This window comes from Onychostoma macrolepis, chromosome 05 (assembly GCF_012432095.1).
Source record: "Onychostoma macrolepis isolate SWU-2019 chromosome 05, ASM1243209v1, whole genome shotgun sequence".
Classification (NCBI taxonomy): domain Eukaryota; kingdom Metazoa; phylum Chordata; class Actinopteri; order Cypriniformes; family Cyprinidae; genus Onychostoma; species Onychostoma macrolepis.
The window spans coordinates 42561359-42588949 of record NC_081159.1 but is presented as its reverse complement, the minus strand read 5'-3'; the positions used below and the strand labels follow the sequence as shown (position 1 = coordinate 42588949).

At 37.8% G+C, this 27591-nt stretch overlaps 1 protein-coding gene across 11 annotated transcripts in view; it reads right to left on the bottom strand.

Annotated features, from left to right (window-relative positions):
* LOC131540763 (peripheral-type benzodiazepine receptor-associated protein 1) overlaps positions 1-27591 on the bottom strand; it is a 123225-nt gene that overhangs the window by 19961 nt on the left and 75673 nt on the right. For 5 of the 11 annotated variants that reach the window (XM_058775998.1, XM_058776001.1, XM_058776004.1 and 2 more), the window contains 17 exons: positions 26254-26415; positions 25218-25301; positions 25037-25126; positions 24530-24652; positions 24325-24429; positions 20000-20050; positions 19780-19812; positions 17178-17358; positions 15509-15586; positions 12629-12849; positions 11238-11344; positions 10913-11022; positions 7502-8389; positions 5473-5624; positions 4437-4919; positions 3093-3647; positions 2527-2682 (listed from right to left, as the gene is read on the bottom strand). In XM_058775998.1, coding sequence (XP_058631981.1) covers positions 2527-2682; positions 3093-3647; positions 4437-4919; positions 5473-5624; positions 7502-8389; positions 10913-11022; positions 11238-11344; positions 12629-12849; positions 15509-15586; positions 17178-17358; positions 19780-19812; positions 20000-20050; positions 24325-24429; positions 24530-24652; positions 25037-25126; positions 25218-25301; positions 26254-26415 — 3579 coding nt within the window. Of the gene's footprint in view, positions 1-1153; positions 2095-2526; positions 2683-3092; positions 3648-4436; positions 4920-5472; positions 5625-7501; positions 8390-10912; positions 11023-11237; positions 11345-12628; positions 12850-15508; positions 15587-17177; positions 17359-19019; positions 19041-19779; positions 19813-19999; positions 20051-24324; positions 24430-24529; positions 24653-25036; positions 25127-25217; positions 25302-26253; positions 26416-27591 lie in introns of those variants that run through there. The other 6 variants (XM_058776006.1, XM_058775999.1, XM_058776002.1 and 3 more) reach the window with 6 other exon arrangements.

Below are 27591 nucleotides of genomic sequence, written 5' to 3'. Positions count from 1 at the left end.
ATGAAGAAGGCACATATCAACACGATATGAAGTTCTGGCATCTTAGGCTAATTGCAAATAGATTTGAAATCACTGTTGCAAGCTCTGTTGTACTGAATTAGCAATTAGCCTGGAGCCCTGAAATACACACACAAGTCAAAAAAAGCCATTGCTCAAGCGACATTTGATTCCAGATCAACAGAAGCAGCACTTGGGGTTATTCTTCACTGCAACAGTGGAATTATGGGAACAAAGAGGAGATCCCTGTGCAAGCACAACATACAGTTTCATACAGCACTTCGGTGTTGTCCAGTCTCTACTTTAACTGCTCAAGCAGTCTCTGGACAACCTTGACAATATGTGGGTCAAGAAGCATCCCATTTGTGTCAAGGAAAGGAGATGCACCAGAGCAAGAAAACCTATTGAGCGATAATGCACAGCCACAGTCTTAGAACAGCAATATTCTAACTGAACACTGGGAAGAATAAGACATAGGACAAATGCATAGAGCAGTGCTGCCAGCTACACAACTACAAATATGAAGATGCCTTGACTACAGACTAAGAGAAAGGGTGTAGGGTACACAAGGAGCGAGATGTACACGCTTAAACCTTTTGCATCCACAGTAAAATTAGTATTGGAGAGTCATTGTGCACTTGGTGGAATCCCATATGGCGCAGTAACCGCTGTATGTGGTAAATGAATGCATTTTAAATGTTAGCTCCATGTAGAGTTGGGAATAGAGAACCACTTCTTATTTAAAACTGATGTTTTGTTTTTGTCTTTCAGTTCCATTAACAGTTTTGGAACATTTGCATTCTTCCCGGACAACTTAACATGAAATATACATACAGGAATGCCATAATATTGTCTATTCCAAAAGGATTGTAAATGAAAATGTTAAAGTAGAACTGGAACCTGAATTGCTAAATTCCTTAAGATTGTCATCGTTAACTCCAACAATACCGATTAAGCCAGGGGTTCTCAACTCTGGTCCTCGAGTTCCTCTTTCCTGTAGATTTCAGCTCCAACCTTAATCAAACACACTTGAACCACCTAATAAAGGTCTTCAGGATTACGGACAAGTGAGTTTGATCAGTGTTGGAGCTAAACTCTGCAGGAAAGTGGATATTGAGGGCCAGAGTTGAGACCCCCAGTTCTAAACCTTCAACTATGATACAACAAGTCGGACAAATTAAGCTATAGTGAACCGATAAGTATAGCAACTGATTTGGGTGCAAACTTGGTTATTTTTGCTTTTAGGACGCAAAAGGTTTCAGCCATCTCCTAAAGGGATGGACAGGTTCTCACAGAGAGCTTCTCAAGGGATAGATGGCTGTGGTACAACAGGAGACAGATGGACAGAGGACAACCCACCCATGAGCGGCTGCTTTGGGGCAGCTCTGGCTGGGGTCTGCATGTTGGGGGCAAGTGGTGGTACTCATTGTTACCGCCTTCCACCCACCACTCTGAGCTCATTTGTTCTAATACCACTTCTCCAGGATCAAACAACTGAGGCTCCTCATCGTTATCGGTTCCATACTCTACGTCAATCTCTGTTGAGGTTCCAGTGGGCGACTTCACACGGTGTATGGTCTTGCTAAGTAAATACGGTCCCTGCCCTGTTCCAGAAGTCATCTGGCTACGGAGCAAGGCCTCTCTCCTGAGTCGGTCGCCATGGCCTTTGTGCGGTGTACGACGTGCAGCCACACTTACAGAACTAGGCCCAGCGTACAGGCTACTGTCAGAGTCCAACTCCACCTCCTCCTCATCCAGATAGTTGATGGTGTCCACCGTGTCAGCGTAGTGCACTCTGGGTCTAGTCCTGACTGGCACAGTCCCTTTGTACCTCACTACAGGTGAATCAGATTCCATTTTATGTCCATGATTGTGATGGTGAGGGGAATGCCGACGACCCTCATGTCCACTCTGGCGGCCCTTGCCAGAAGTAGTCCGGCCTGGGGAAAGCCTAGTGTGGGGTTCAGATTCGCTGTTGTCTTCTTCTTCCGTGACTTCTGGGATGCTAAAGAGCTGCTTGTTGTGGTAGGCTTGAGGGGGCAGCTTTATAATCCTCTCCAAAATATCTTCATCGCTGTCAAGTTCCCACATTTCAGACTAGGGTTGTTTTAGAGGAGCATTGGGATTTACCAGAGTAGGAAACGAGCAAGGTGAAAGATAGAGAACATACAGAGGAGGCAAAGGTTTGATTGGTGTCAAAAGTGGAAAATAGAACAAAACAAGGAAAAGAAACAAGAAAATTTAAATGCAACAGAGGAAATATAAGAACAGAAGAATGTAAATGACAAGTATGGCTAACACTGAGTCCCAACAAGTTTCCAATTGTTAGGACAATTACAGCCAATTAGAACCTGCTAGATGTTTAATATATCATTATATTGAGCAGGCTATTGAACCTGTGACATTTCACTGAGAGTATGATTACCTGGTGCAATACCAACAAAAAGTCTTGACACATTGCAATAGGACTCAACTTTTTGTCCAAAGGTTCACTGAGGAACACTACAACATTCATGTGCATGTACATACCCTGCCAGTAGGAGCTGTACTGTAACCTCTGGAGACATCATTAATAGGCTCAGAGTACAGATCTTCTTCCTCTTCTTCCAGTATATCAGACAGATCAGACCGACTGCTCTCCCCGTGGTAGTCTGGGGGAGGGTCCATAAGACCACCAGCATAGACCTGACAGTGTACCACAAAAACAACAACTTCAACACAGTTTTCCGAAACACCAGGACAGGGGTGTCCAATCCTGCTCCTGAAGAATTAAGTTGCAACTTGCCCCAATACACCTGTCTGGAAGTTTCTAGTAATTCCAAACACCTTGATTAGCTGGTTCAAGTGTATTTAACTGAGGTTGGAGCTAAACTTTGTAAAACAGTGGCCCCCCAGGAGCAGGACTGGGCACCCCTGCACTAGGACAACACAATGTTTCAAATAATGAAGGTGTTTCTCTGCTGGATTAAATTAATATATAAAGGAAGGAAGATTAGCTCTGAGGGCAATGGTAAGATAATAAAATAAGTGCAGTCCAAAATGATGACAACTGCACAGGGACAAACAAGGTCTCCAGATTTGGTTTGGAAACTGGCCTTTATTCGAGGTTGAGGTACAGGCTGCAGGAACTCCTCTATGGATACGAGCCTGGTGTTTTCCCTGTCCTCCTCGGGCTCTGACTCAAAAGGTGACGGATTGGGAGGCCTCAGTGGGTGCGTATCTGGGATATCGAGAGGGTCCTTTCCTGGGATATTGATTTTGGGGCAGGTGGAACTGGGTGGTGGTGGTGTGTGAAGTTTGGCACGTGGGTCCTCCAAGAAGTCGGAGAGGGAGGCAACAGGACGCAGGCCTCCTGGGCTGTCTGTCTCTCTGCTTGGGTTCTGCACAGCAGGAGCCACACTGGACTGCGCTAGCACTGATGCAGGTACAACAATAGGTGCAGGTACAGGTGCAGGTATGGGTGCAGACATGGGCACAGGCATGGTTATTGGTGCCGGCACGACTACAGGACCTGTCACTGTCATGGATGCTGGTGTGGGCATGGGTCCTGGTGTGGTCAAGGGAGCAGGTACGGCCATGGATGTTGGTGTAGCAACAGGCACAGGCACGACCACAGGTGCAGGTGTAACCATGGGCGCAGATACACTCACCTGTTGATGGAGATGCTTTATTAGCTTACAAAAATTACTACTCAATCAGATCAATCACAATACTTATTCCAAACCAATTTCCAATATTAAACAGAACCTATACATCCCAGATCTCTGCACACCGACAATATATCTCAGCCAACTCAAGAAAAAAACAATTCTATATTAAGAATGAGGATAGGGTAAAGCAGAAAATTAAGGTTATAACAGAAGGTTACTGGTCCTAAGCCAAAACTGAAAGATCTCAATTTTAGTGAAAAGTCCTGGGTATTTTCTAAACAATAACATGAAATGGGAAGGCTATATTACATGTTTTATGAAGACATACAATAACTTTGTGTGAGGAACAGATCAAAATTTAACATCCACTGCAGTTATAAAATCTCTTTCGTGTTTGAGAATTTTTAAATATGGCACAAAGAGATGCCCCAGGGTTACAAGCAGAGGGCCATTTACAGTGAATAATTGTCTGTGCATTATGCAACACTACTGTTTGCGATCTAGTTATACAGAAAACTGTTATAATACTTTTATGGTACTCTTCATCACTTATGGATCTTGATAGCATAAATCCCCATTAATTTTCATTATATGGAAAAGAGCAGCATGGACATTCTATTAAACATCTCCTTTTGCATTATACAGAATAAAGAAACTGGAACAATACGTGGGTAAACGATGACAACAATTTCATTTTTGGCTCTTGAAGCATATATGCTAATTACTTATTATTTGCACATACAGTAGAGACCAAAACTGTAGACAAGTAGATTTTTAGTTTAAACTTACCATTGAGTTAGTACGTGAGGCACATAGCGACAGTGGCTCCTGTGCTAGTATGGGTGCAGCTGATGTTGGGTTTGCCCAGGCTTCTAGATAGGAAGCAGGAGACAGAGATGCCTCACGAGTGGTTGCATTGGGTGTATTGATGTAGACTCCCCGAACAGGACCAGTGGTATGTTCGTCCAGTGTAGCAGCATGTGGCAGAATGGGCGTTTTGGCAGCAGAGAGAGATGTGGCACAGACAGCAGGATCTGGGTTGGCACTGGCCGTGAGGACACTGACGGTGGCTGGCACAGACTGGCATTGAGGCAATGAGGCACCGGACATGATGGCAGGCAATTTGGCGGGCACATTCACCGGCAATGAGTCCACCGACTCACCAAAAGCTGACATGGTCCGCACGGTGAGCTCACGGGCCGCCTGTAACGTTTGGATCTGAGATGGACCAATCAGAGCGCTGCCTGCTGTGGGTGACGACACCTCTAATACCTGCAGACAGAGGTGAAAGAGTTTTACATGCACATTTATTGTAGAAATTAGGGCTGCATGAATAATCGAAATTGGGGCTGAAATTGCTATTAAATCGTCTGGTTTAGTGCAATTATGAAATCTGTTTGCGATTATGAAAGCTGTTATGCACAGCTTGTCAGTGAAGTACGGCTCTGTGATCAGTAATAAATGCTGCAACACACGTCAAACATCTTTCCAGACATGAGAAGCATTTATGAACCTCTTGTACAACAAAATACCACATTTATTTATTCAGCTACAGCTATAGGGATTTCCTGGAACAAGGTGCTTCACCTTTCTTCTGGGGGGCATATTAGGAGTTTCAGTGCAAGAAGTACCCTCTGGCCTTCGGATGGAGCAGTATTTACTATTGATCACCCTGCTCCACTGACAAGCTGCACATTAAAAACAAACAAACAAAAAAAACGCAGCTTTTGCCTAATCGTGATTGCAGATTCATTTCGATTAATCGTGCAGCTCTAGTTGAAATTATAATATAAAGTAGACTTTTGAGGAGAATTCTCTGGTTCACCTTCTTCTTGTCAGCATAGATGGTGTAGCCAGTGACTCGTACACCATTGGACGTCCCAGCGGCATCTATAGTAACGGGAAGCCAGCTGATCTGAGCTATTCCCGGAGATGGGCCCTGCTCCAACTGCACATCCAGAGGAGCATCAGGAGGACCTGGAGGACAAGGGTAAAGGTCAAACCAAAGGATGTTGAAGTTAACATTTGATCAAAAAGGACTCTTATACTCAGTGTTGGGGAAAGTTACTTTTAAAAGGCGAGGTATGTATTTTTTCAAAAACGCTTTAGAAAACGAGTGGGGGCCGAGTACCAAAACAAACTTGTAGCCAATCAGCAGTAAGGGGCGTGTCTACTCATGATGCGGCGGAGACGGACATTAGCCGAGCGACGACAGAATGATAGAGATGGCAGATAAAAAACAAAATAGCAAAACGTCTGCGGAACAAAATAAGTTTTATACCGTGTCTACACCGGACGCAACAGTTCTGGTGTTGCGCCACAACAGCTAAAGTCTGTCTACAATGGACGCGACAAAGCGACAAAATCATTTGAAGTTTGTCTCAATACGTCATAAATAGAACGCAGCAGCAGTTTACTGTCGGATCCAGTGTAGACAGCATTATTAGTGATTATAATGAGTTCTATAGTATTTTGTCGCAACGTGCCGCTCGCGTCCGGTGTAGCCACCGTGTTACTATAAGGCAAGAAGTAGGACCCGTGTAAATATCGGATCAGCTTTCCAGCGCTGGAGAGAACTCAAGTAGCGTGAAGGCCTGCGATCGGATGCCGAGGTTGCTTTGTTTCTTCTCAATCGGTGAGTAACATTGGTTTTGCTTTGTTTCACAGAACTAATCGTTGCCTGGGTTGCATACGTATGTGTGGGGCGGAGCTATCAAAATAGGGGCGAGACCCTTTTGGGGTAGGGGTGTGTTTGTTTTGGTGATTTCAAATATCAACATTGGCTACCAGAAATCGCTTACCCTATCTTTAAAAGTAATGCATTACAACATTGCGTTACTCCCTAAAAAAAGTAACTAATTACGTTACTAAGTTAAATTTTATAGAAAGTAATGCGTTTCGTTACTTTTGAGTTTTTATATAAAAAAAGTACTTCTTTTACAAATGTAAACCCTTCTTACAACAAAAGTTAAATGAATACGCCTCAGGCTGAAGGAAATGTAAATTCACGTCTGTACAGTAGAGGGCACAGCTCAAACAAATTGCATGAAGAATATGACGCAGGAGAAGAAAGTTGAACACTATTTAGCAATAACAAAAATAAAACACAAATGTGTCAGTTTGCTTAGTATGGTTGTATGGTAGTAGGGCTGCACAATATATTGCATGCGATTGTCATGCGCATCTCGTCAGTAAAGCTGGTTCCGTGATTAGTCGTAAATCTTCATCATCTGCTTTCAGATGGAGCGGCATTTACTACACAGAGCCGTAGTTCACTGACAAGCTATGCAATTTGCACTCATAATCGCAGATGAATCCTTGTGATAATGAACGTGACATTGCGTAGCTTGTCAGTGAACTACGGCTCTGTGTATTAAATGCTGCTCCATCTGAAAGCAGATGATGAAGATTTACAACTAATCACGGAACCAGCTTTACTGATGAGATGCACATGACAATCGCATGCAATATATCGTGTAGCCCTATATGGTAGTATGGTAGTATTGTTTTTATTCATTTTGAGGAATACTGAATCTGGTTTTGTACAGGTGAGATGAGTAAACACATGTTCATATTTAGTCTAGAACTACAGTAAGCATCATGTTCACACAGTGTACACAATGCCTCTGCACTTACTTGTGAATTCTCTCAACACGAGAGCTGTCAGTCAAGACAGTTACTGCCGTTACTTATTCGAAAATGTAACAGACATTTCCTTCTAAATTAAAAAGTAATGTGTTACTTTATTAGTTACTTAAAATAATCTCATTACGTAATGCGTTACCCCCAACACTGCTCTTAATACATGTTCCTAGTCTTGTTGTGAACATCATCAGTGAATCTTTGCATCTCACCTGCCGACAGGGTTGTGAAAGAGGTCACTGCGGTTTTGCGTTCTCGGCACTCCGGCGGTAGCTCCCAGGCTGTGCGGTGCGGCCTGGCCTCCACTTTAACGTTATATTGCATGTTGGGTGTGAGGTTGCTGAGGCACAGTGAATAGCATCCCGCCTTTACCAGCTCACACTCCTCATCGTTCAAAGACACAATGTGCACATAGTTACTGTTGCTAGGCAGCCAGGTTAGGCTGGCCGAGGTAGCCGTTATGCGTTCAACGCGCAGATGTGTCGGCGCCACGCTCACGTCCCGTCCGACTAGGATACTGCAACGCAGCTGATCAGAGTTGCCTCGCTCCGTCAGGCACTGCACCGCAATCCGATACGCCTTCTGCGCCAAATCCAGCCTCTCCAGAACGGCCTTCGTTTGGGTACCAAATGGCACATTGAGTCGCAACTCGTGGTCCACGTAGACGTTATAGCTAAACACAGAACTCCAGCCGGCCGGGACCAGCGGAGACTCCCAGCCAATGATGACACTCTTGGCTAACTGCTTGATTAGCGCTAGCTTGCGGGGGTAAGGCACAGTGTCCACCCCAACCTCCTCTAGATCCAAGTCTAAGCCGTTAGTGAGTGGGACGGCCAGGGCAGGGTTAGCGGGGTTAGCTTTGGCATTGTCACCGGGAGCCGAGGCTGTCGTGGAGGTCTCCGACCTCTCGGAGGCGCTGTGGGCGAAGCGTAAGTGGTGTTGGTGCAGACGCTCACTGCCGCTGTGGAAGCTGCTCTCCTGGAAGGAATTGTGGGACATATCTCCAGCCTGGTGAGGGTGCGAGCTCATGAAGTCATCGTCCGACACGCGCTCCACAAAGTTGGAGGGAACGAGGCCTCTTCTGCCATCCATCAGCTCGCCTACAAAGGGTGACAGAAAGATGGTGTAACACAATAGTGTTAGTTATAGGAAGTGCTGTTGAAGGAAATTTTAACTAGATTTTTAGAAGTTAAGAAGTGAGAATTGAATTAGATTTTTAGATTTTCTGGGCAAAAGTGTGATCAGAAGTACACACACACACACGCATACATATATAATGTACAGTGCCGTGAAAAGGTTGTTGCCCACTTCCTGTATTTAAATTTTTTTGCATATTTGTCACACTTAAAAGATTCAGATCATCAAACAAATTTTAATATTACAAAGATAACCCAAGTAAATACAAAATGCATTTTTGAAATGATTTCATTTATTAAGGGAAAAAAGCTGTCCAAACCTGTCTGGCACTACGTGAAAAAGTAATTGCCCCCTAAATCTAATAACCGGTTGTGTTACCCTTTGCAGCAGCAACAACTGCAATCAAGTATTTGCGATAACTAGTAATGAGTCATTCACATCACTGTGGATACATTTTTTCCCACTCTTCTTTGCAGAATTGTTTTAATTTAGCCACATTGGTGGGTTTTCGAGCATGAATGGACTGTTTAAGGTCATGCCACAGCATCTCAATTGGATTTAAGTCCGGACTTTGACTTGTCCACTCCAAAACCTTACTTTTGTTTTTCTTGAGTCATTCAGAGGTGAACCTGCTGGTGTGTTTGGGATCATTGTCCTGCTGCATAACCCAAGTGCACTTGAGCTTGAGGTCACAAACTGACGGCCGGACATTCTCCTTCAGGATTTTCTGATAGAGTGCAGAATTCATGGTTCCAACAATTATGGCAAGTTGTCCAGGTACAGAAGCTGCAAAGCAGCCCCAGATCATCACACTACCACCACCATGTTTGACTGTTGGTATGATGTTCTTTTTATGAAATGCTGTGTTGGTTTTACGCCAGATGTAACGGGACACGCACCTTCCAAAAAGTTCAACTTTTGTCTCATCAGACCACAGAATATTTGCCCAAAATTCTTGGGGATAATCAAGATATTTTTTTTGGCAGATGTGAGACGAGCCTTTGTGTTATTTTTGGTCAGCAATGGCTTTTGCCTTGGAACTCTCCCATGGATGCCGTTTTTGCCCGGTCACTTTCTTATTGTTGAATCATGAACACTGACCTTAATTGAGGCGAGTGAGGCCTGCAGTTCTTTAGATGTTGTTCTGGGTTCTTTTATGACCTCCTGGACGAGTCGTCGTTGCACTCTTGGAGTAATTTTGGTAGGCCGGCCACTTCTGGGAAGGTTCACCACTGTTACAAGTTTTCTCAATTTGTGGATAATGGCTCTGTCCATGGTTCACTGGAGTGCCAAAGCCTTAGAAATGGCTTTATAACCCTTTCCAGACTGATACATGTCAACGATTTTGTTTCTCATCTGTTCTTGAATTTCCTTAGATCGTGGCATGATGTGTTGCTCTTTAAGCATGCTTCACTTTGTCAGACAGATTCCATTTAAGTGATTTCTTGATTCAACAGGTCAACAGGCAGTAATCAGGCCTGGGTTTAGCTAGTGAAATTTAACTTCGCTTTCTAAAATAATGTGGTTAATCACAGTTCTTTCATGATTTAACAGGAGAGGGCAATTAATTTTTCACGTAGGGCCAGGAAGGTTTGGAAAGCTTTTTTTCCCCTTAATACATAAAGTCATCATTTAAAAACTGCATTTTGTATTTACTTGCATTATCTTTGTGTAATATTAAAATTTGTTTGATGATCTGAAAGTGCAAAAAATAAAAAAATAAAAACAGGAAGGGGGCAAAAACCTTTTCACGCCACTGTATATAGAGTATATATGTTTATATCTATATAAACATATATAAACACATTTGGCATTTATGAAAAAAAAATTACTATTCTTTACATAAATCAATGATTAAAAAAACTAAAAAAAATTAATAAAATATATATTATAAATATAACATTTGTAATGAATATATTTTATTATTCATTACAAAAATCAATGATTTAAAGATGAAAAAGTAAAAACATGAATAAAAATTGTGTTATAAATACTTATTTTCAGCATTTATGAAAAACAATTTTATTATTCATTAAAAATCAATTATTTAAAAAAATTTAATAAAAACATTAGTAAAAATATTATAAATACATATTTTCAGCTTTTATTAAAAAACACTATTACTCATTAAAAATCAATTACTTAAAAAAATGTAAAAATTGTAAACATTAATAAAAAAAATGTTCGAAATCTCAGGCAGATGCTGTCCGCATACTGAATGAGCGCTACAAAAGAAAGCTACAAGCTAAAATGTCTGCTCAATGTTTTTAACTATGATAATTAAAAATAAATACATATTTCTGATAAACTTCTGCGGTCTTGTTTTTATTTTGTGTGTACAGCATCTTTCTGGGAATTTGAACATTACATTTTTTCTATATACTGGTCTCATTTGAGTGCAACAATTCTCTTATTTTTAAATGAAAGAATAATAAAGTATTAAAATGGTATAAAACTATTAAAAAAATTTTAATAAATAAACTCACCCTCATAAAAGCCATCATCATCCATGTCTCCATAGACGTAAATGTACTCTCCTGCTGTGAGGGGCAATTCGACCTCTGGGTTATCATTAGGACCATCATAGGGATTGTAACTGCATTTAGAAAATAAAACCAGCCTCCATTTAAAGTGTGTTATTTGATCGATAATAAAATACTTTCCCAGTTTAATATGCAGAGACAACTGTATCATTCAAGTAAACCATTCACAGGTTGATTTTCTCCATGACACCGTTGATGATCATGGCAGTTTAGCACATGTTGTAAGCTCGTAAGCAGAAATCAATAAATGAAGTTAAATGCTGTTTACCTGTACCGTGCGATGAAGACCTGGAGTTTCGCTGCTCCTTTACTGACCGAGTACGGCGCCGGAGAAACATCAATATCCAGCTCCTCAACTTCACTAGCAGTGTCCACCTGAAACACACACGTCAACACACACGTCAACACACACTCAGAATATTGAACACATAGGATAGTAAAATCAATGGGCTGAAAAACTTTTAATGGAAAGCAGAAACACTTTCCAGATGTTTTGTTGTTGTATTTCCAATCAAACTATGGTATGATTCTAATTACAAAGACGTCTGCATGGACAGATTGCATGATGCCCTCATATTCAAAAACCATGAGCAAAACTCAAAAACATTTGACTAAATCACAAAAAACCAATAACAACTATGCATGCATTGTGCTCATTTATCTCACATTATGCAGCACATGCAGAATGTCCATTTTTCAATAATAATAACAGGTCTGTGGTTGAATAAAGTTGCAGAGTCAGCTGCTGAAATCATCTAAATATAGTGCTGCTGTGAGCATGCAGGCAGTATTTATAGCTCAAGGGTAAAACCCTTTTATGGATAATCACTTACAACTACTACAACCTTCATAATCCAGCAGCACTGCTCAGGATTATCTCACTGAATATCAGCTTTAGACAGCTGCACACGCGCTGAGAGCACCTGCACTCTGACCCGGGAACAGTTTTTAAACTTCACAAATAAAGCTCAAACAAATGCTTCAAGGTAAACTCATTCATGAAATCTAACCCAGACAGAACCAACAAATGACCGGCATTCTAGATGATTCGACATAAAAATAGTGCAAAAAACTGCTCTGCATGTGTCTACATTTGTAACTTCTTTTTTTATTTGTGATGACATTTTGAAGTCCTAGTTCATGTCAAAAAAGGCATGCAGACCCCTGTACTAGACATGGTCTTATAAGCAGTTTTTAAAAAAAATATCATTGCTATTGAAGTAATTATTATATTTTGAATTGCATTTTATTCTCCAGTTTTTATTTTTTATTATATTTTAATTTTAAAATCTGAGTTCTCATTTTGTCATTTTTATCTTCTTTAAATATGTGTATTTACTTATTTATTTATATTTTTGTCTTTTTTTATCATGTCTATTTATTTATTTCATATTATATATAAATTTTTTTTTTTGGTGATTTTTTTGTAATAATAATTTTAAAAAAAATCAAAACGCTTGCTGACCCCTGCACTAGACACATGCACTTTTATTGCAATAGTATACATTTAGTGTTACAGTTTTTTTTGGTTATATTTTGAATTCATTTTTTATAGTTTAAGGTTAACGATAACAACACTAATCCAGCTGTCTAACAAACCTGGCACTGTATATTACAAATATTGGCTCTTTTTGCGTAAACACTGGTAGCTCCTCTCACCTCATGTGTAGGGCTGGCCTTTCGGGGGCTGGCTGGGTGAGATCCAGCAGATTTGGGTGAGAGGTGAGTGGTCTCAGATCTGGGTGGCGTAGGGCTGGACGTGGAGCCGGACTTCACGCTGATGGCAGGCAGCTCTCTGTGTTTGACGGTCGGTGAGCGTTCGGGACGAGACAGTTCAGCTGCATGTGGAGTGGAGCCTGCCCGCAAAACCGCAGCCACATCTAACATGCAACGATTGCAGAGAAATACAACTTAAAATAATGCTGATTGTAAAATGTCCTAAGGATGCACCGATATATCGGCTAATAAAAAGCAATTATCAGCACTATCAGTCAAAGTCTCATCTCTCAAATAATGTCCATTTTATCACAAAATTCAACAATAAATGTTGTTTTAACGTTCTTAAATGAGGCGTGACAGATTTTCATTTTAGTTAAAGAGGCAGTGCAGAGCATGAGTCTCTTACACTTTAATACAAGTTATAGCAAATATACATGAATGAACATCAGAAGGTGTTAAAAGATAAAGTAATCATGTCGTGTATCATGTCTCATAATCGCTCAATCAGTGTTTCAATCGAAAGAAAGACATCAAATAAAACAGCTTGTGAACGATGTCACTTAACGTTGCATTTACCTCAGTAAAGTTATCCAGTGTTCACAGTTCATTAGTTAGTTATAAAAGCACTAGAGGGAAATCTGTCATAAAGACAAGTTTTTATTAAAACTACCTTATGTGCAATTGCATTGTATACAAAAGTTTTTATTTGAATGTGATTATTACATATTAAAATAAATAGCACTGAATATAATAGTTTTGTTGTTAATTTTAACCCCTAATATTATGTACCAAATCAGAAGGCTCTCTATATATTTTACAGCATTAATTCGGAGAGATTTTTTTCCTTTAGGAAAACTAAACTATCGGTATCGGCAGATATCATTCTGAATAATCGGTTATCGTATCGGAAAATTTCGTATGCATCCCTAGTATGTCCTCAATAAGACAGTGAGCTAAACATGCATGTGTGTGCACAGATGTGGGATAATGCTTTGAGCTGCGGTTTACATGAATGTGTTCATGTGTCTAGTCGACCCCTGTGATCTACAGGTTAGAATCAGGGCTGATTAAATGAAAACCATCTGCTTGCATAAGGGTCACAACCCCGTCACTATACGACAACAGTAGAAATCATTCTTTGACCTTCATCTCCTCCCTCTGCTCACATTCATGCATTGTTTGCCTGCTATAAAATGTCATTTTCATTGAGAATTTTCATCTGCAGCTTTAACAGAATTCATTATATTGCAGAGAATTAATTACAAAAAGCAAATAAAAACACAAAAATGCATAGCAGAAACTAAAAAGTGCATGTTAACATTTAAACATGCTGTTATTTGTGTGCTAAACATAATAATGCATCCAGACCTAAAGATCAGAACTATGTTCAGAATGGAGTACTTACAGCAAACAGTACATACTGCATTCAGTTCTACTGTGTAAAAGTAGTACATGAAACAGTGATGCACTATGCCACACTTTGACCGTACTAGGTTGCATGTTTAATTTAGTAAGTAATTATCAATTATCAATTATCATCTTAGAAATATTCAGTTACATTACATTCTAATCCAATTTAATGCAAAAACGTCACTTTTGGCAGTCTGATTAAATAATGAGTCAAAATGTCACAAATGACAGCTGATATTACTTGCATTGTATGATAAATGCTGCTAATTAAAAAAAAAAAAAAATAGATCCTTCAGGAATTTCATGCGTATGAAAATGTTCATTGTGTATTTATACTTCCAGCCATATATTTGGAACAATTACGTATTTTTAACGTTTTTTTTTCTTAAATAAAAAATACAGAAAAAAAGCAATATTGTGAAATGTATTCATATGACAAGAAAGCTGAATTTTTAGTCAGTTTTAATCAGTTATTAATATTAATGGTTCTTATTATAATCAATGTTAAAAACAGTTTTTGCTGCTTAATATTTGTGTGGAAACAGTGAAACTTTTTTTTTTCAGAATTGTATAATGAATATAAAGTTCAAACGGACAGTAATTATTTTATATATTCAGCAAGGATGCATTAAAGTGATCTAAAGACATTTATAATGTTTATAATTCAGCTATTTATAATTCAATCACAGGAATAAATTACATTTTACAATATATTCACATAGAAAATAGTTATTTTAAATTGTAATAATATTTCACTGTTTTTACTGTATTTTGATCAAATAAATGCAGCCTTTGTGAGCCTAAGAGACTTCTTTCAAAAACATTAAAAAAAAAAAATTATTATTACAAACTTCTGGCCAATAGTGTATGTATAAATAAGCATTACTGCAAAATGAATAAGTAATGTAATAAGTAATATACTTGTAAACCATTGTGAACATAGTCAAGCAGCAGCTGTCATTAAGCACAGATCACCATGATGAATTCTGATTGGTCCATCAGAATAAAGCAGCCAATCATATCCTCACAAAGCTGAGAGACATGCAATGTGCTACCAATTGCATAAGTGATCATATGACAAAAACCAAATCATTTTCATATGACAAAAACAAAACCTGTGTTAACAAGGTGAGATCTGCAAACAGTACAACCATCAACACATAGAACATCAACTAAATAACAAAGCGCTTTATTTTATGGTTCAGGATAGGGGTGGGCGTTATGATCGACTGGTTTCTCACGCTATATATTGTCATATCGCCCAGCTCTAGCTCAGGAATGCACATATTAAACTCTTCATGGATGTGACCACTGTCGCCTACTGCTCACCACACGGTCACAGTCCATGTGTTATTCATGCAGGCGGACACGTGACGTCACAGCCTAGAACCAAACTGAATTCAATAGTACCAGGCTCAGAGGCGTCACAGAGGGCTTCATTACCCTCCAAACTCCAGAACGCGATGTCTTCCCATGAGGCATTTGTGCCTGGAAAAAGAGGGGATAATGCAATGCAATCCACTTATGGATCTCAGACACTGTGCTCCAAAACCTAGTGAGCTGCCAACCTAGACATGATAAAACATAATAGGTGTGACCCGACACTAAAGCTGCTCCAAAAGTTAAGCAACAATACTTTTACCTTAAAAGAAAGATTGTTTTGGCTTAATTCTATGGCAACACACTATAGTTTGTACAGAAACCCAGAATGCACAATCACAGAAAAAAAATCAAGAGAAATCTATAATCATGATAGATACACAACCGTTGAAAATTTTGGGGTCGGTAAGATTTTTAAATGTTTTTAAAAAGAACTCTCTTCTGCTTATTTGATATAAAATACAGTAAAGGCTATAGTATTGTGAAATATTACAATTTAAAATAACTGTTTTCTATTGTAATATATTGTAAACTGTAATTTATTTCTGTGAAGCGCAGCTGAATTTTCAGCATCATTTCTTCAGTCTTCAGCGTCACATGATCCTTCAGAAATCATTCTAATATGCTGATTTGCTGCTCAACAAACATTTCTGATTATTATCAATGTTGAAAACAGTTGTGCTGCTGAATATTTTTGTGGAAACACTGATACATTTTTCATATTTTTTCAGTACTCTTTGATGAATAGAAAGTATAAAAGAACAGTATTTATTTGAAACAGAAATCTTTTGTAACATTATACAAGTTTTTACTGTCAGTTTTGATTCATTTAATTCATCCTTGCTGAATAAAAGTATTTCTTTAACAAAAAAAAAAAAAAAAAAAATCACACTGACCCCAAACTTATACCCTATATTGAGTACTGGATATAATATAAATAAATAAAATATATAAAAAAAGTAATTGTTTTGCTGTATATTTTTATTACTGTAATGGGTATGAGCATTATTAACCTAGAAACTAATAATTAGTGCTGGGCAACGATTATTCACGATTAATCGCATCCAAAATAAAAGTTTTTGTTTACATAATATATGTGTGTGTACTGTGTATATTTATTTACTAAGTCTCTGTGCACTTCACATATAAAAGTGTTGCTGAGAGTTTCAAATCATTCACATAACTAGCTGCATTTCATTTAGGATGCTGAGACTGATGCCTGTGTAGACAGTGAGCTCACTAGGCTTTAGGCTACTGTTTTATCTCACATCAATGGACCAATGCACAAGACCAAACTATGTAAACAATCACAACAAACTACTCTGCAAAACACCAACAAAACTGTGGATTGAGGATGTATAACAGCAGCTGGTTTTGCAGCATTTCATCTCTAGGTACAGAGCTAAAAGGAAAACCGCTGCTTTTGTAACAGGAATCAACAAGACAAGAACTCAGTTATTCAAGAATTAATACTTGCACAGCAGTTTCATGTGCTGAAAGAAACAAAACGGCGACAATACTAGAGAATAACAATGACTGCCCACAATTCTTCAATAAACAGCCTCGAACCAAACCAGTCAGCTGTGAAATAAATAAACAGCACTGCAAACTTTGATTTGATGCAAAAACCCTTATTTAAATCTGAAAGAACACAAAAGCATCTGTTGCGTGTCGTGTAATGATCAGTATTTTAGCATACCGGTCTCACCGGACAGGCCGACCCCATTGGTCAGCTGGGTCAGGCTGGTGCTGGACAGCAGGCCGGGGCCCGACAGGTCGATCTTTGAGGCCTGAACCCTGAATTTGTCCAGTTCCTGTGACAGCATCCCGAACTGCTCGCTCTGACTGCGGCATTTCTCCTCCAGCTCCCGAACTTTTGCCTGCACACAGGGTCGACATTAATATGCAGATCTTACTTAATATTAATGAGGTGCATTAATACGTTAAACATATCAGCTTGTCTGATGAGAAAATGCAGATGCTATTAGTCAGCCAAAGCAATATGGTGTGTAGGTTTTCTATCTAGATAATAATATTAACACAACATATATAATATTAATATGCAGTCTTGCAAGTTGCTTTTTATGAAAGCATCATTCTAAGACGATAAAGGTTCATAAACAAAGAAACTTTTTTTTCAAATGTATAATTAAAATCTTACTGATATTTTTTTGTGCCTTTTTTATTTTATTTTGAGAGGACGGTGGAGAGAGGGATCAGCAAAGGACCTCGAGGCGGGATTCGAACTCTGGTCGCTGTGAGCGCAGTTGCGCTATATGTCGACGGACTGACAACAAGGCTATCAGCGCCGACATAATTAAAATCTTAAGTCTGATCAGTAACAGCATATCCCTCCTCAAAATATATGGCTATTTGGCATAATTTTCATTCATTTTAATGGTTCTTACATATGTTAATATTTGTGTTAATGAAACTTACAACCTATAAAATCACAAAAACCTGGTGTGTAGACAACAATATTAATACATTATGTCAGCTGTAATTATATGAAACATGCACAGTCTTTGAAAAAAGCATTTTGCAAGACATATACATTTCTACATATTCATACACGTATATATATGTATGTGTGTGTATATAATTTATCAACCAACAGGTGAAAATTGTAAGTTTGAGGGATAATATCAATGAAAGAAAATTACTCACTGACATTTATTCCTTATTGTTTGGAGTTTGTTCAAATCACAAACTATAAGTGCTAATTATGTATACAGGCTATTTTAGTTCCTACATATGTTAAGATTTGTGTTACTGAACCCTAAAAAACAAACAAACAAACAAAAAAAAATCATAAGCTGTTGTGTAGCTTTTCTAGATAACTACATCAACACACTGAGTCTGCTATAATCACCACATGATATATGCACAATCTTTATAAAAAAGCATCTTGCAACACAATAAAGCTACATAAATAAAGCAGTGAGTAAAATGGAGGTAAACAGGACAAAGGAAAGGGGTTAAAGGCATTTTGCTCAGTGTATAACACAAACATGTAGTAAAAGCATTAAAAACTCAAGTGTTTGTGAGAGTATGGTGAGCTAGTTTCACTTCCGGCTTTGTGGTTCAGTTTCCTGGCACACTGAGAGCACAAGGCTCAAAAACACACACTCACACACACACACACACACACACACACACACACACACACATACACATATTAACTGGCTGACTGTCACTTGTTCAGTCAATGCTCAAACTCTAAAAATAAAGAGTTTCCTGTAAAATTCTCACCTCAAAAGTATGTGTGTCACATACAAGTGTCGCATTTAACGTTAAGACATTACATAGAAAATAGTTAGCAAAATGCATTTGTATATTGCAACAAAAAGCTGATCGGCACCAACTAATAAAACTACACTTTTAGGAGTGTTTCTGTTGTTCCTGTTGCACTTGAGTGCTAAAACCTTGTCTAGTTGAGAAAACCTAAAACAGCTTGCACAACCACACACACAAGCTCTAGAAACTAAAGTAAAAAAGGGGGTTTTGGGCCAAATGCATGTGTTTTGAGCGGGTCTGATACCTGCATGCAGTCCAGTGTATTCTGGTTAGCGGCCACAAAACACAAAGTATAGGACAGAAAGAGAGAGAGGAAACATCATGCATTTCAAAAGCAGTCAGAGCAGATATTAGATTAGATGATTAACGCTGCAGTCCAGGACCTGTTGAACCGCATCACTGTTGAATGCATCTAAAACGTCAAGACTCAAAATGCACAAAAACAGAGTATTAAGTTGTTTTTCAGTTTTGAGGTACTAGAGTAAAATGCTTCATACTATATTTTTCTAGATATATATATAATGCAAGGACAGTCAAGCAAGAAATCTGGGCTGCACACACTCAGAGTAAACCGATCAGGAAGCTGCTCGCAGCATCAAGATCAAGGGTTTGATTCCCACTGATAATGATACAGTGTAAAGGTCAAATGCAATATGAGTTACTTTGGCTAAAATAAAGCTAACTTTGAACATCATATTCAAGAGCTCTCTAAGCAATCTTAATGTTCATTCACACCTTGTTGAAGTAATATTTAATTTTATTGCATTTTAATTTGTTGCATATTGTTTATTTATTTATTACAATTATTTGATTTTATTAAAATTTAAATAGATGTTTTGGCAATATTGTATGTAAAACAACTCAAAGTACTTTAAAAAACAAATTGGACTAGTAGGTAAACAGAGCCCTCTGCAGGTTGCACATACAATCATCAGTGATGCAGTTTAGAGAGAGAAACAGGAAATGCAACACATCAAACAGGAAGTGCACACTCTTTACTCTACCAGCTCTCTGTGCAATACGAGCTGCACCAGATCCTGAGAAAGACACAACTCAGTTAAGCAACACACAAATACACAGTCATTAAAACCCCAAGCATCATAAACAGACATTTTTCTATAATCCACTCATCACAGCTCTTTAGTTAATGTAATTTAAAGGGTTAATTTAACAAGAAACTATCATGATGAAAACAAAAGCAAAGCAATGAGATGTAAAACTCACCTCCAGCATCTGCACGACTCCTTCATGTTCTCTTTTAGCAAATAACTGAGCCTGTGGAAGCAGAGCACACTCTTTAACACAAAATCACATATATAATTGTCTCATCCATCATATTATATATATATATATATATATATATATATATACACACACACACACACACACACACATATATATATATATATACACACAGTCATGGCCAACAATTTCAGCACCCTTGGTAAATATGATCAAAGAAGGCTGTGAAAATTAATCTGCATTGTAAATCCTTTTGATCTTTTATTTAAATTCACAAAAATCTAACCTTTCATTGGATAATAAGAATTTAAAATGGGGGGAAATATCATTATGAAATAAATGTTTTTCTCTAATACACATTGGCCACAATTAACGGCACCCTTTTATTCAATACTTTTTGAAACCTCCATTTGCCAGTTTAACAGCTCTAAATGTTCTCCTATAATGCCTGATGAGGTCAGAGAACACCTGACAAGAGATCAGAGACCATTCCTTCATCCAGAATCACTCCAGACCCTTTAGATTCACAGCTCCATGTTGCTGCTGCTTCTCTTCAGGTCACTCATGTTCTACAGGGTTCAGGTCAGAGGACTGGAATGGCCAGCAGAAGCTTGGTTTTGTGCCCAGTGACCCATTTTTGTGTTGTTTTTGAGGTTTGTGTTTGGATTATTGTACGGTTGGAAGATCCAAACATGGCCCATTATAAGATTTATAACAGAGTCAGTCACTTATTGATTTTTTATCTGTTGGTATTTGATAGAATCCATGATGCCATGTGTCTAAACAAGACGTCCAGGACCTCCAGCAGAAATATAGGCCCACAACATCAAAAATACAGCAGTATATTTCATTGTACACATGGGGTACTTTTTATCCCTGTGTTCACCAAACCCATCTTGAGTGTTTGCTGCTAAAAAGCTAATTTTTTTTGTTTCATCTGACCATAGAAGACAGTCCCATTTGAAGTTCCAGTCGTGTCTGATAACTGAATATGCTGGAGTTTGTTTTTGGATGAGCGAGGAGAATTTTTCTTGAAACCCTCCCAAACAACATGTGCTGATGTAGGTGCTGTTTGACTATTTTCTTTTAAGATTTTCTGACCCCGAGACTCAACTATTTTCTGCAAGTCTCCAGCTGTGGTCCTTGGAGAGTCTTTAGCCACTCAAACTCTCCTTCTCACCGTGCATTAGGACGATATAGACACACGTCCTCTTCCAGACATTTTATGTTGATTGGAAATTCTTAATTATTGCCCTGATGGTGGAAATGTGAATTTTCACTGCTCTAGCTCTTTTCTTAAAGCCACTTCACTAATTCACTTACACTTCACACTTGTGAATATTTAATTAGTAATATGTAATATTTTTGGCCATGACTGTATATATACACAGTATCTCACAGAAGTGAGTACACCCCTCACATTTTTGTAAATATTTTATTATATCTTTTCATGTGACAACACTGAGGAAATTATAGTTTGCTACAATGTAAAGTAGTGAGTGTACAGCTTGTATAACAGTGTAAATTTGCTGTCCCCTCAAAATAACTCAACACACAGCCATTAATGCCTAAACCGCTGGCCACAAAAGTGAGTACACCCTTAAGTGAAAATGTCCAAATCAGGCCCAATTAGCCATTTTCTCTCCCTGGTGTCATGTGACTCGTTAGTGTTACAAGGTCTCAGGTGTGAATGGGGAGCAGGTGTGTTAAATTTGGTGTTATCGCTCTCACTCTCTCATACTGGTCACTGGAAGTTCAACATGGCACCTCATGGCAAATAACTCTCTGAGGATCTGAAAAAAAGAATTGTTGCTCTACATAAAAATGGCGTAGGCTAATAGAAGATTGCCAAGACCCTGAAACTGAGCTGCAGCACGGTGGCCAAGACCATACAGCGGTTTAACAGGACAGGTTCCACTCAGAACAGGCCTCGCCATGGTCGACCAAAGAAGTTGAGTGCACGTGCTCAGCGTCATATCCAGAGGTTGTGTTTTGGAAATAGACAGTTTGCTGAAGACAAGCAGACTAAGAACATGGATTACTGGAACCATGTCATGTGGTCTGATGAGACCAAGATAAACTGGACATTTTCACTTTGGGTTGTACTCACTTTTGTGGCCAGCGGTTTAGACATTAATGGCTGTGTGTTGAGTTATTTTGAGGGGACAGCAAATTTACACTGTTATACAAGCTGTACACTCACTACTTTACATTGTAGCAAAGTGTCATTACTTCAGTGTTATCACATGAAAAGATATAAAATATTTACAAAAATGTGAGGGGTATACTCATATATATATATATATATATATGATGAATCTGATGGAACAACAGTCTATCTGAGTTCAGCTGTGCAACCCATGCATGCTATCAGGAAATTGCTGACAAATATAATAAATAAATATTTACATGAATCTATTCTTATAATAGCAATTCTCATGTTCAGCGGTACAGAATCAATTCTTTTGGAATTTACATTTATTTATTTAGCAGATGCTTTTATCCATAGTGACAAATGAGAAACATAAGCAATTTGTCACAAAATCAACAATAAATAATAAATTAAAGATTTAATAAATACAATTTTATCTTATAATAAATAGTAATTTAATAAAAAATAAATAACTATTTAAATTATACATTTACATGTATTAATATACCAGATGCAATGCCTAACATAAGCAATTTGTCACAGAGCCAACACTATAAATAATAATAAAAATTTGATAATACAATTTTAGCAAATAGTACAAATTGAACACAAAATTGTCACAGTTTATGATGCTGTGACAGCGAGAGGCATGTAAAGACTGAATAATTACTAGAGCCCGACCGATATATCGTTTTGCCGATTTTATCGGCCGATATGTCGCAGATGTATCGGTATCAGCGTATATGCTGCCGATATGAACATAATTTTTTTTACAGAACATATAGACCTTATTCCTGAGTAAACGATGAGCACCGCCATTACGCAGATGAAATGCTTCTAAATTACTTAGTTTGTCCAGCAGAGCGCGCTCCATTGTTTGCTAATGGCGACCCAGGTCACTGTAGTGTAGAGATGCGCGGATGAGCTCAAACTTCACGCGAATCCGCTGCTTTAAATTATCCTCCCGCCACCCACACCTAAATTTGATCCTCACATTACAATGATTCTAATTCTTAGTTTTGCATGACGATATGATGAATGGATATGGTTCATTTTTAACAGCAGACGTTAGATTTGTTCTGTGCATCACTGCACTCGCCTGCGGCGCACAGGAGCTGATCGCGGCAGTCAGTGCTTGTGTTTATATCAGCCGCGCCTTACACAGCATAGTTTGACAGTAACGTTGCAGATTGAAAGGTTAATATCTTTCTGTAGTCCAATAGACGACAGTGCGGTGGTGGCTTGAGTCTGTTGAATGGTGATTTAACGCTACGTTGCCTCCTAGTTGGTGAGACGCAATGCTAATAAATAAATAAACAATGTCCCCGTCTTTTACTCTCACAATGAGCTTATCATACTCGTTTGCTACATTAGTAGGGTCCTATGATTTCCTCGATGCAGAAAACGTAGACGGATGCACGGAATCCAGTCAAAAACGGATACTGTATAACATGGAATTTCATGGAATCTGTCATATTTGTGATCAATAAATAAAAAACATGTCAGTACACTTAAATCAAATCGCAATAGGCCTATAGTGTCTGTGAATATTAAACTGCAAAAATACTATTTAAATACGAATCCTCATGTTCTGCGTGTTCATTTGATTACAGAAATTGTAAAAAAAATATTATTCATTATTATTATTTATTCATTTTAGATGTTTACATTTGGAAAAGCTGTGCTTCCTGCATAAACCCGCCCAAAAACCCAAAATTTTGACTGGTACTGTACTATAATATACACAAAGAATATTATAGTACAGTACCATATTTTTTACTCCAAAAAATCAGTATCGGCCCCAAAAAACCCATATCGGTCAGGCTCTAATAACTACCACATACATCTGCTTTTCTCCTAACATTTTAAAGGAATATTATTGGTTCAATACCAGAATTATCAATAGCATTTGTGGCATAATGTCAATGGAACACTTTCATACAAAACTTTGACACTCTGGTCTAACCAGGCATGATATGTTGACATTATATATGAATATGCAGAAATGTGATTTATCACATAACCCTCGATTACAACCTGTCAACAGATCATCAGGGTTTGCATTCAGGAATATGAAGCACAAACATTAGACTTGTTCCTATATAAATTCCCATTAAAAGCAGAATTACTGTGATAATAACAATGTGAAACTGACCCGCTGGAGTCGCTTGATTTCATCCTGTTTGAACTTGAGGATAGCCAGTGCCTGCTCATGCTCCAATTCCAGCTGCTGCCTGCGCTCGGCGACCTCTCGCATGTGCTGCCATCGCACACACACACACAACACAAATAAACAAACCGTTTACACACCAAACGCAATGTGAACATGTTGAGAAACGGACTGAATGTGAGTGTATCACCTTTAGGACCTGCTCTAGGTTCTCCAGCTTTGCACGGAGTCGCTGGTTCTCCTCCAGAACTGAACTATGCTGAGCGTTCAAAACACAGAGCTGTTCCTTTAGCTCCTCATTTTCAGCCTGCGACTACAGAAACACAGAGTTTACACTGACCTTTAACACCCAGAGGGAGCATTAACACACCATCACTTGCTCATCAATGGATGCTCTGCAGTGAATGGGTGCCGTCAGAATGAGAGTCCAAACAGCTGATGAAAACATCACAAAAATCCACAAGTAATCCACAGTACTCCAATGTTTTTATCAGCTGTTTGGACTCTCATTCTGACGGCACTCATTCACTGCAGAGGATCCACTGGTGAGCAAGTGATGGAATGACACATTTCTATAAATCTGATGAATAAACAAACTTATCTACATCTTGGATGGCTTGAGGGTGAGCACATTTTCGGCAAATTTTCATTTTTAAATTATTTTTAGTCTAAATTTTTTAATTTGACAACGTTTCACCTGGTCGAGCAGCTGAGCCTTTCTCCTGAGGAGTTCTGCCTCCTCCACTAAGTGCTCATTTCTGCTGCGCTCGTCCACTAGCTTGTTCTCCTGTGAACACACACACACACACAGTGTGTTTTTCAGCCTGACATACAGGTGACATGAACTGTAAGCATTAAAATAAAGCAAACACACTCACCAAATCGAGACATCGTTTCTGTCTCTTCCGCACCTCATGCTCAAGTACTTCACATTCTTTCCTCTTCTTGCCCAACTCACTTTCCTGCAGAAACATCAAAGAACATGTTCAGAAACATGGATATCTTCATCAAATGAAAAGAGAACCTCATGACTTTTGCAGTCATTCATAATTACTGAGTAAGGAAAAAATAATTATAATAATAATCATAATATAATAATAATAATAATTATTATTATTATTTAAAAAATAATAATAATTCAGACAAGAACAATATACATTCAAAATTTTACAGCTGAACAACACTAGAAAAATTCCATATCTACTAAAGGATTTTCAATTTTAAACAATTAAAAAAAAAATTAAATGTCTTAAAAATTTAAATTGACTAATATGATTAATAACTATGTACATTATTAATTATTATTAATAATCAAATGATCAATTAGTTTAATAGGCTCAGTGTCAGAGAATTTATTTTTTGGCATTTACTTTCATTCATTTAGCAAACGCTTTTATCCAACATAAGCAATTTGTCACAGAGCCAAAAATAAACAATAATGAACAAATTTAATAAATAAATTTGTAATAAATAATAAATATAATAATGTAATAAATAATAATAATAAATAATATTATTCAAATTATTATTTCAAATAATTTGAAAGACAAATAAAAAAAAAAAAAATTAGAAAAGTGTAATTTCTAAAATATAAAACTGAATATTTCACAGATTAACAAAATTAGAAAATTTCTATATTCATATAAGTTTTTAAGGATTTTTGAAGACTCCCATGACTTTTTAATTTTCCTGATATTTCCAGGTTTTCCATGACGGTGCATATTTATTTGTCCCAGACCCATTTCTTTCATATATTTGTCACAGGCTCCCATGAATTCAGGTATTTTGGAATGGTTTGTTACTTGGAGTGCAGAATACGTGCATATAAAAGAGCATTTGATGTCAGTGTGAATGTACAAACACACACACACACATACATACATATATATATACACATGATTATGTGACTCTTACCAGCAACTGAAGACGCTCTTCTGTGGTCTGCTCTTCCTGGTGGGTGGAGCCTGTGCCCTGTTCGGGCTTCACTTGCGTCCCTGGCTCCTCCCCCTTTGCAGGAGTCTCCTCCCCCTTAACAGGGGCCTCATCTACTACTGCGGGTGGGGTTTCAAACGCAACCTGAAAAAAAAAAAAAAAACGTATAAACTTCAACCAAACATGCAGCAGCAGAGGGTCATGAATGCTTTACCATATGATACTGTATATGCTAATCAGATAATGATCTAATAAGATCAGATGTGCTAAAACATTAGCCACATTTAAATCCAGACTCAAAACTCATCTGTTTAGCTGTGCATTTGTTGAATGAGCACTGTGCTACGTCCGAACTGATTGCACTGTTTTTTTTTAATGTATAATCACTTTCTATTCTTAACTGTTTTAAATTCATTTTAAATAAATTTTTATATAATTTCCTTGTTTTTACAATTTTTTTTATTCCTTGTTTTTATTGGTGTGATTATATATTTTTTTAATTGACTATTTCACTTCCTTTTATGTAAAGCACTTTGAATTACCACTGTGTATGAATTGTGCTATATAAATAAACTTGCCTTGCCTTAATGACAACAAGCTACTGGGTAAAACTCAAAGAAATATTTCACTCAAAAAGACAAAAATCATATTTTGCATTAAAATATTTAAGTACATTTCTTTAAATCAAAAATATCTAATTATCATAATAGAGTTTTGTCCATCTTTTCAGATTCAATTACATTTTTGTATTAAAACGAGGAAAGAATAAATCAATGAAACAAACACTGCCATGATGTATATTTACAATTGTACACTATAAAAAAAGATTTTTGTAAATAAAACAAAGATTATTAACATACATTTTCACAAGAAAACACTATTTCAGTTTTTCAGCTTCAAAATGTCATGTCTAATTCATTGTTACTTGCCATTTCTTTATTATTGTGTGTGAAATTAACCAGCAATTTCTGAAATTTGCTAGTATTTCAGTTAAATTTAAGTAAAAATGGTTTTTACCATTTTTTTTCACAATAGTGAGAAAGATATTTTTCCACATTACAGTACATTACTAATAATTAAGGGATGTGTTGTCAAATTCTTCATGAAAATAATTACAAAGCAAAAAATCTTAATGGTCTTCAAGGGATAGTTCACCCAAAAATGAAAGTGTGATGTTTATCTACTTACCCCCAGGGCATCCAAGATGTAGGTGACTTTGTTTCTTCAGTAGAACACAAACAGAGATTTTTAACTCAAACTGTTGCGGTCTGTCCGTCCTATAATGCAAGTCAATGGGCACACAATCTTTGAGAGTAAAAA